Source organism: Macrobrachium nipponense, chromosome 38, assembly GCF_015104395.2.
Source record: "Macrobrachium nipponense isolate FS-2020 chromosome 38, ASM1510439v2, whole genome shotgun sequence".
In the NCBI taxonomy this organism is placed as follows: Eukaryota; Metazoa; Arthropoda; class Malacostraca; order Decapoda; family Palaemonidae; genus Macrobrachium; species Macrobrachium nipponense.
This window is the reverse complement of record NC_061098.1, coordinates 19,231,186-19,241,838: the sequence shown is the minus strand read 5'-3', so window position 1 is coordinate 19,241,838 and position 10,653 is coordinate 19,231,186. Positions and strand designations below refer to the sequence as shown.

The window sequence follows — 10,653 nt, the reverse complement described above, 5'->3', positions numbered from 1 at the left end:
AAAGCGTATGAAAAAAAAGCATGACTGTCGATGATTCTACAAATATAAAGGGTTAAATTCAGAAGATAGGAAAAAATTACCGCAGAAATTAAGGTTTAAAAGAAAAAAAAAACTCACGTAAGAATGTACACAAGAACATACAATGTGGTTCACTTCTAAAAAAATGAGCCTGTCTGGCGGTTTTATAACTACTTTCGAGGATAAGCTCCAATATCGCATTATCTTTCCCTTCAGGCCTTGGAATAAATAGAGTCATTCAGGGAGCCATATCCTATGCCCCGGCATAAAACACGTTTAAGTGAGACGTCGCGATAAAAAAAAGTACTCTCGATCGCGCTGTGAATCGTTATTATAATACTCTGGGGTTAAAAGAGCAATATGCCCCTTCAGGCCCCGAAAAAGAAGGCCAACTTCCGGAGGAGGTGGCGAGAGGAAATTGGGTTTTTCTTCACTTCAAAGACGTTAATGTCAAAAACAACATTAAGGAAGCCCGGCGCTCCCTGAATGATATCACGCGCCTAATGAACTTCTTCGAGAGGGGCTTTCAGAGGGAGAAAATTAACTTACGGGGAAAAAGAGAGGGATGAGACCAAAAGGAACCCATACTGCGAGTGCCTGTCTGTCGGGATTCTCTAGCGGAATGAAAAATGGATCAAAGAAAACTTTGGAACGTTGACATAAGCTTTCCAATTGCATTAACGTTCTAACATAGTGACAATACAGACCCCTACGTCAAAATAAGTTTTGTTGGAGAGAGAGAGAGGAGAGAGAGAGAGAGAGAGAGGAGAGAGTAGAGGAGAGAGAGAGAGAGAGAGAGAGAGAGAGAGAGATTATTTTTCTCTCTCTATCTATTTCACAATAGATGCGACCCATAAAAGTCGTCTAATAATTACATACATGACTTGACTGCTTAGAAAAACAGAGCAACACTGGATATTTTTTTAAGGAACTACCTCAATTGTCCCTCTTCGTCCCATTCCAGAGTCGTACACGGACGTGCTACCACCCGAGGAGGAGGAGGAGGAGGAGGAGGAGAAAGAGAGAGTGAGAGGGAGAGAGAAGTTTCATCCTATGACACAGAGAAAATACTATGTACCAAAATGTTTTTTTAGAAATGGAAAACAAGATAAAATATTAAGGAAAAATCCCCGTTAAGTCATTTTAAATTCAGCACATTAACATAATAAAATTTACTCAGACCGTTCTCATCTTCAAGTGAAAAAAGATGATGATCTCCTGAAGAGGCCATCTTACAATAACTGCCCATAACTTTCTAAAAGTTCATCTCTTATGCATAATATATAAGTTTTCTCTCCAGTAAAGCACATATTTTCCATTACGAAAATGCGTTCCCATCCTAAAGAGAAACAGAAAACGTCAAAACATACCTAGCCATATGTATGTCAAATCTACAAGGTCAAAAAGGACAGCAATCAATTCTCAGGAGAGAGAGAGAGAGAGAGAGAGAGAGAGGAGTGACATTATTTTTGTTATATTTGATATATGGGTTTTTAGGGACCGTTACTCAGGCAAAGATAAAGGCGCCTGACACACCTACTTTTATATCACTCGACAGGACGAAAATAACTGCAAAAGTTGGCCGTCGAATGGAAGTATATTCAAAAGATGAAGGCGCAACATGGAGAGAGAGAGAGAGAGAGAAGAGAGAGAGAGAGAGAGAGAGAGAGAGAGAGAAATAATGGTGAAACCTAACACTACGCATTCATAAATAAACAAATAAACAATACTAAGAGGCAACAAGGGAATGAATGTATGAATATGTAAGACTCAATAGAACTAATTACAGAAAAGTTAAACTTTTCCCATTGTGATTATATAACTGCATACGTTATCTACAAACGCTATTGTCGTGTGTCACAGGTTTCTGGTTTCCCATGTCGGCCACCATGCCAAGAATTGACCAGACAGAGAGGTCTTGGACGGTGATTATGGTAACATATATAATATGTGGATTCTGACGGATCAGCATAAATGAACTTATTAGAATTGTTGCGTCATAAACTTTATGTATCGTAAAACCCAATAACTAAAATTTGAACAAAAAAATCAGACTATTAAACATTCATAAATCAAATATATAACGTTTATAATTACCTAAATTACATTTGTATGAAACAACGCAAGAATACATTCATGTATTCTGTGAAAGAGAAATGGACAATTGATTAAGTTAAGAGACAAAAGTCCTGTTTAACAAATAAACAAAATAAGGAATATGTATGGATTCCAAAACAAAAATATTCCGTAAAAACGAATGTCAGATATAAACAGAATGCTAAAAAAAATCCCCAAAAACTCCCATGAAGTGAAAAAAAAAATAAAATCAAAAGAAAGGTTCCAGCCACCTTCCCAGTGACCTCTGGAATGCAAGTCGAATAAGAATTGAAACAAGCGGCAAACTTCACTTTCCCAAAAGTTATATTACGAATCCCTGAAGAGGAACCGCAACTCAGTATCAAAGTTTCATTGCAGTATTAATCACCCTCTCTCTCTCTCTCTCTCTCTCTCTCTCTCTCTCTCTCTGCTCTAAGTTTCTGAAGAGCCCCATTGAAATTTCAAAATTAAACTCCCCTCTCTCTCTCTCTCTCTCTCTCTCTCTCTCTCTCTCTCTCTCTCTCTCTCTCTCTCTCTCTCTCTCCGGATAGGGATTTTCATAGTGTTAAAACAGTAAATATCTTACTTTATTTATGTCTAATACGCATCATCATCCCCCTCTATGCCAATCAAAACTTTAAATACGAGTGGATTTTGAACTACTTGAAATAACGGCATTTCCAAAGAAGACTATGGGAAGTTCTGTCCAAATTATGTAATAAATCTTGTTATTATGTTCGAAGTTTAACTGGTAAAATGAGTAAATATTTGACACCTGGTATGAGACCTAGAACACTAACTACATATTGCATAAAGTACAATTAATTTCGCCCTTGCCCAACGTTTAGACAACAAAAAACATAAGACCACTAAGAGAAAAATACCAAAACTTCAATAAAATCACGTATCCATTTCATATCGCTCATGGCCAAACATAAGCTGCATTATCCAGATTGCGTGGGATCCTAGGGAACTGGGTTCTCGCAAACAAATAAAGTCTAAGGACACTGCATACCATGTTTCATTATGAGGCGCTTGCCTCTTTGCAATAGAGGTTGTTCGATCCATTGGAAAGAGAACTGCCTACATGAAATCATGAATAAAAGGCATTGCACTAACCTCTCTCTCTCTCTCTCTCTCTCTCTCTCTCTCTCTCTCTCTCTCTCTCTCTCTCTCTCTCTACCACAGCAGAAATAGACAAGGTGTGACAGCTCTTATGCTCGTATTTTCTCTTCACGTTCATATGCCATCGGATGCCCGTTCCTGGCATTTTACGACAGCAACTGCCTTGTTACCTGGTAATTACATCTGGGCATTCCAAGCCCAGCAATGACACCGCCAAACCAGTAATGACAACGACTGTGTGCGATGACAGTAAACAGAATTATTTTGGGAACTATGGATGGTCTAAGTTTCTAACATATCGAGGGAGCGAATCGATGCCACATACATAAATTTAAGCAGCAATGGCTTGACGCGTATTATCAAATCTCAGGTGTATTATAGAAAACAATTCAATGTAAATCTGCCAACGGATAATTTTCATTTCAACGTCAGTGGAAACTCGAATCATCAACTATTTTGACGTGAAAGCTCTGCGCCAGAGATACAACGAAGTATGCTAAGGACAGATGTGTGACACTGCAGCTCCGTTTAAAATGTAAATAGGTCCGCGAATGAAGTCATGAATTAGACTAAAAGTACGAAGGATGACAGCTCGAGTAATGGAGACATTTTCTGAAAATGAGATCTACAACTTGTAATGCAATTTTGTGTGTCCTAAAAATAAACTTTTCAAGCGTATAATAGAATTAGATTTGTCTTTTTATAAAAGATATGTGGGTTCCAAAATGTTATTTTACAAATATGCACATGCTACTTAATTAATAAATTCCAATTTCAATTAAAATAAATTAACAATTTTAACAATTAACTCTTATAAAAGGGACACCAGGCAACTAAAGAATGACTTGTATAATATAAATAAACTAGAATTTTACTGTGATGTCTTGATAAAAAAAAAAAAAAAAAAAAGCAACATAACATTTTAAATGGAAAAAGATTTCCTGACAAAGGTTTTTCCAAAATTCAAGAGTTAAAACCTAAAACTTATAATATGAGGTAACTCAATTTTAAAAATCCTTCTGAAGAAATAACGGAGGGTAAAAGCAACCCAAAACCAACTTTCTACTTACTCGAATTCTTCGCATCGCTGCAACGATCTCAACTCGGCTTGTCGGTCTTGGGACATCCAAAGTTCCAATGTACTGTGGAAGAGAGAGAGAAGAACCATCGTAAATAACGCGTGAATACAACAGCAAACTCATAACACAAGTAAAAAAAATGCAATCGACCTTTCTGTCCGGTGGTGGCCTCAGCCACAGAACATCCATAAACCTTGCATAAAACTTAGTCGCGGCCCATGAACCTCAGCTACGATACATGGCGGCCTATATTGTTGGTACCTTTAGCACTGTCAAAAGTACGGTTATGGCTAACTTTAACCTTGGAGAAAAAAAAAAAAAAAAAAAAAAAACACTACTGAGGCTAGAAGGCTGCAATTTGGTATGTTTGATGATTGGAGGGCGGATGATCGACATACCAATTTGCAGCCCTCTAGCCTCAGTAGTTGGCTTTTAGAAAAAACTAAAAATACCATTTTTCTATATGGTGATTTTCACATAACGTTTTCATGATGATGATGATGATGATGACGATGATGAACAAGAATACAACGTAAAAATTATCATTACTATTATTATCACCACAGAAAAAAATAGTGAATAAATGAGGTGAAACTGTCAATTCCTAAACCAAATATTGCCAAAATACATATCCAGAAGCAAGTACACCCCTACTAGCACAACAATGTACAGTTCATCAAAGAACCCATAAAATGTACCTTCCTTCTCAAGTAGAAATTTCGACAGGTCGAACATTTAATAACAGCAATGACAGGTTAATACTACTGCCACAAAAAACGCCAGCTGTAACTCATTGAACAGAAGACTCCATATCAAGAGAAACTTAAATGTATTCAACCGTGGAGCCCCATAAGCTTTTGTACTGCTTTCGCCAACATGTAGAATTCCCTCACTCACATCCACGCAGATGCATAATCCATGACGGTAATTTCACTCCTGAATCGAACAACAGTTAATTTGAGGTCAAATTTACTTAAAAAACTAATACTTACATATCCGAATACATGTATGGTACCAGTCAGTTCATATATACACAAGGTTAGAACACAACGGTTCGAGTAAAAGGAAAAAACGAATTTGAGAAATGCAAGAAATGAAAATAAAAAAAAAAAGAAGAAGAAGGATTGTGGTACACGTCAAAGGTCATAAGAGCCACCAGCGGAGGCAAAAACCAGGAAAGCAGGGAGACAAGAAATGAAAAGGGGAAAAGGCAAAATCGAAATAGAAAGGGGAAAAGGCAGAACGTCTACGGAAACAGAAAGCTAGGAAAATCCGGGTTCGGATAAAATTTTGAAAAAGAAATACAAAGGCAAGAGGTCAACGTGTCAATGGAACAGAAACGGATGAAGGAATTGAAGTAAAAAAAATTAAATAAAGAACAAAAATAGTATGATTTACCAAACAAAAAGTTACAAAGAAAATATGAAGAAAAATACGAGTACAGAGCGCAAAATCTAATTAAGAAAGCATACACAAAAACATCAAACAAACACGAAAAAAACACACGGAAATAAAACTAACGCACTGACACGACCCGGGATGAAATAAGACTAAAAATGACTGTGCCTCCAAGAAGAGAATCTTTGTCTGCTGGGGAATTCGAGGAGAAAAATATACATGGAGAAAAATAGACTCCTGGGATACGGAAAAAAAAACACCTTGAAAATCAAAGATCAAAAGATTCGAAAAAAAGATTTGCTCTACAAGTGTTGGCAACAATAAGAAAATTGTTTTGAGTAAATGAAACTAAGGTAATGTTTAGTGCAACTCATTGAAAAAGAATGCTAATTATTTTTTGTACTTTCCAGTGAAAAGAAAAAAATTTCAGTGCGGTGGTTGAATTTTTATTTACCATACTTTACCAAATTGTTGCCAACAATTATACTCTTCGTAATGAAAACCATATTCTTTGGAAGCTTGAATTTCAAATCAATGGCCCCTTTGGGCTTGTTCCATATGAAAAGGTTTCGCTTTCTGAATAATAATAATAATAATAATAATAATAATAATAATAATAATAATAATAATAATAATAATAATAATAATATAACACAAACAGATTAAGCAAGATAACAAAAATTCATTATTACAATGACCAAATTTAAAAATATATACAAACGGGACATGGTAAACGAATGTTAAAATTACTCGAATTCAAGAGTTCGTAGCATAAAAGCAACTGATAACAATGCATTTAAGGATGACTAAGAAGTCAACGTATAAAATATAAAAAAAAAAAACAAAAAAATCTCAATAATATGAAACAGCTATCAATTTAAGGACTCCGACCAGAGTATCATTTTCAAAAGATTTAATCCCTAGGAGAACAATTCTATTTCTTTTTTTCCACAATCTCAAAGCGTGTGCCGAACTCGAATTGTTCTTATATCGCTTCAAAAAGTTACGAAATAAAAAGGATTTCCTAAAAGAACCGCAGATATAAGGCGCACCAACTTTTATCACAAAAGTTGTGCAATAACATAACACACTAGACTAAAATCAGGTGAATGTCTTCTAGCGCAAGCCTTCTCTTTTATTTTTAATTTTTGTTAATTGGGTTTTTCATTTTATTATTCAAATATATATATATATATATATATATATATATATATATATATATATTTGAATAATAAAATATTATATATATTTGAATTTAATAAAATGAAAAATCCCAATTAACAAATAAAAAAAAAATATCCAAAGGAAATGAAATAATACACACACATACGAGAACAATAACAACTTAAAACAAACGAAAAAGAAACTGGAAATAAAAACTTTCCTGAAAAGTCACTTCAGAGAAGGTCATGGAAAATAAAGCCTTGGTTCCCTTTCCTAAAAAGTTACGAGGCCACAAAACTCAGGGCGAAGGCGGCGGAGGGGCTCTTCTCCTCTCTCCTCTCCGCTGGGAAAGATGTCTTTCTACGTCCCGCAGAAGTGAAACCAGGAGGATAAGTTCGCCAAAATATCGCCAGGGAGGGAATCCAAAGGCAAGAAGAGAATTGAACGACTAAGACCATCGATTGAATATAGAATCTAGGCAAAAGGCCAAGCACGGGGACCAATGAGGTCATTCAACCCTGAAACGGAAATTGACAGTTAAAAGGTTTGAGTGAGAGGTGTAACTTAAGGAAAACCTCAAAGCAGTTGCACTATGAATTCACTGTTAGGAGAGAATGAAAAGTAAGACGGAAGAAAGAGAATATGAAAGGAGGTACCGTAAAAGGAACAAAAGGGGTTGCAGCTAGGGGCCGAAGGTAGGCAGCAATGAACCTTAAGTAATGCCTACAGTGCACCTCATCGGCGGAAATGAAACAATCCGGAATGTGATAATTAAGCTCAGGAATAAATATGCTGACAATGCAATAGGTATAATGAAACTAAACGGATAAAATAATGAACTGAAGATAGAAACTGCGGGAAAAAAACGGGGGATCTGAGTCTCTGTCACAAGTGACCAGGATCTTCATCTCATTGTCGAGAGACTTGTCATTCTTTGAGGCAATTTTGTCCCTATCTCTCTTGTTTGCAGAGGAAGGAAAATCTTTCTTTGTTAGGTTTAATTACATTTAGAATCTCGTTAATTAAAAAAAACGGGGACAGAAACAAATTTGCTTCTTAGATACAAAAAAAAAAAAAAAAAAAAAAACTGAAAAGCAACGACATAAAAAATACTGTCCAATAAAATTGAACATCTTCATCTAAATAAAAAAAAGTTGATGTGTTAAATCAAAAAAAAAAAAAAAAAAAAAAAAAAAAACTGTCAACTAAAAATGAAAAACTTTATTTAAGAATAAAAATACACAAGTCTTTTAACATCATCCTTACGGACTTCTAAGAATCTCAAGGGAAAAGGGAATGGACGTACGTACATGCCCTTGCACAAATTTCCTTTTTCATGGTACGTTAGTACATCGAGATTGCTTATTCTGTATGAAATAGAAGAGTTTTCTGTAGAGCAACAAATAGAGGTATTCTTTCTTCTTCTACTTAAACGTGATATGCAGGAATATTTCCGGAAGGAATTAAAACCTTTGACAAAATGTAGATGGATAAAAGAAAACTCATACTAAAAACAAAATCAAAATTTAATGATTCTGATCACTGGACTCAGTTAAATCGAAATTTCAGTAGAAATAAAATGTGAAGACATAAAAAACGAAATGAAAAACACGTAGAGTGAGAGACCGATTGAGAAACCACCACACGAGAAAAAACGAGATTAAGAAGGCAACAGAATTTATATGATGAAGGACAGGCGTAAAGAGAAGAGGAGAGAAAACAGAAGTAAAGAAAAAGGGAGAGAAAAGAAATGATAAAAACTAAACTAATTTTGGTAACCATTAAAACAATGTACATTAAGCAGTAAAGAGATAAATAATAAAAAAAAGAAATGTCGATTTCGTAACAAGAAGAAGACTGCAGACAAAAAACGCGATTTTAAGGTATCAAGGTATCATAAAAAGTAATAATTTATGAATGAGTCAAGCAGATGAGAACGTAAGGGTTACAATTAAAATAGTGATTCCCAGAATTTACAATAATAATAATAATAGAATATGAAGGTTTTGACAGTGATTTTCAGCACAAAAAGAAAAAAAGATATGACGACTGCGTGAAGAAAAAAAAAACACGAAAAGTAAGCACCAAATGAAAAAAATAAATACATAAATATACAGACAGAGAAAGGGCCTGCTTCTGCTCTTGACTAGCACGCAACATACTTGGCACTTTGCGGGAAATTCTTGAAAAACTCCTTTCAACTGACTAAGAACGGATAATGACTCAGCCTGAAGTACTGCCTTGCTTGGTAATGAGTCTGATCAACAACCACTCTACTCGAAATCTAATGAGGCAAAGTCAGGCAAGCAAGCCGTAAACAAAGTTCTCCCACTAAACAAAGTACTCATAATTTTGTGTATAACGCAGTAATGAATTAGTAACGTGTAATTGAAGGCAACAGCAATATAAAGTTGATGGGGATGGCATTTTCTGTAGGCAAAAATTGTGATAACATCTGTAAAAATTACATTTTTCAATACGCTCCATCCGCAATTTGTCATATAAATAATCCATTATATATAAAATATTACAAATGTATTGCTGAAAGTCCTAGCGCTTCGCCTCCTATCTCCCCTTTCCGATAACAAGAGAGAGAGAGAGAAAGAGAGAAACAAATGATCTCGCCCGGAGAAAATAGATTTGGATATTGGTTTTATTTCTATTGTTTATCCAACATCCTGGCGACGGCTGAGATAAACGACCCTACCTTCACGGGCGTACTATTTTTCACCTTCCCTCCCTAATAATAGACTCGGCCAGCCAATAATGGGTATCGCTAGGCAGGCCGTGAAGTGTTAGTAAAAAATGGTGTGTGGAACCCGTAGACTATTTCTCAGCGAGATTGTCCAAAGGCACTCTTTGGAGATTTTCGTTAAGGTGGCACAAAAGAATCGATTCTGGAGAGAGAGAGAGAGAGAGAGAGAGAGAGAGAGAGAGAGAGAGAGAGAGAGAGAGAGAGAGAAACTATAAATGAGATAAATATTGGACGGAAATCATGGACAAGTACGATTCGACTGGCGGGAGACCTTATGAATTTGAACGGCCTGAATAATAGTCAAGATGTTAACAGTTGCGAAGTGGAGACATAATACATACATAGTTTAACGGGAAATAAATTTCTAAAGGAAGGAGAGGATGGATGCGGTAGGTAGAAACCGGATACTGGGATATGCTTTTTTTCTCTTCTTCTTTTTAAAGATTGAGACTGTGAGGTCGAGACCTTTTGTTGGTGAGGAGAGAGTCACATAAAGCCAAATCAAAAACCTTATTTCCATTTTACAATAGTTATTCTACATAATATAATTGAAAAAAATATATACAGCATCTATTTACTTATAAGATACCAGATTCATATACTTTATATCAAAGTCAAACGCACACGTAAAACACTAAACGTCTCAGTGATTTATTATTTTAAAACTGCTTCCTCGTTAATTTGTTATTTTAAAACAGCTTTTAAAATAACAGAGAGAGAGAGAGAGAGAGAGAGAGAGAGAGAGAGAGAGAGAGAGAGAGAGAGAGAGCTGTTACGTAGGAAAGCTGGCCATGTCAACGTCCTCATGACTCAATAATGTCCCTTTTACCGGAAATCAGTCAACAATGTATAAACTTTGTCATGCGTGTCTCTGCCAACCGTGCTTACGTGGAATACTTTGACATTTGATGCTTGAAAAGTAATTGATTTACTTTGCATGGGTCTCTCTCTCTCTCTCTCTCTCTCTCTCTCTCTCTCTCTCTCTCTCTCTCTCTCCATACACTTTGGTAAAGCTAC

The 10,653-nt window shown here is 35.7% G+C and overlaps 1 protein-coding gene across 7 annotated transcripts in view; it reads right to left on the bottom strand.

The window, feature by feature from the left end:
* The window catches only part of LOC135209693 (carboxyl-terminal PDZ ligand of neuronal nitric oxide synthase protein-like), a 489,466-nt gene that overhangs the window by 98,063 nt on the left and 380,750 nt on the right, over nucleotides 1–10,653 (bottom strand). For all 7 annotated transcript variants that reach the window (XM_064242447.1, XM_064242448.1, XM_064242443.1 and 4 more), the window contains one exon: nucleotides 4,311–4,382. In XM_064242447.1, coding sequence (XP_064098517.1) covers nucleotides 4,311–4,325 — 15 coding nt within the window. In that variant the 5' untranslated portion in view covers nucleotides 4,326–4,382. The remainder of the gene's footprint in view (nucleotides 1–4,310; nucleotides 4,383–10,653) is intronic.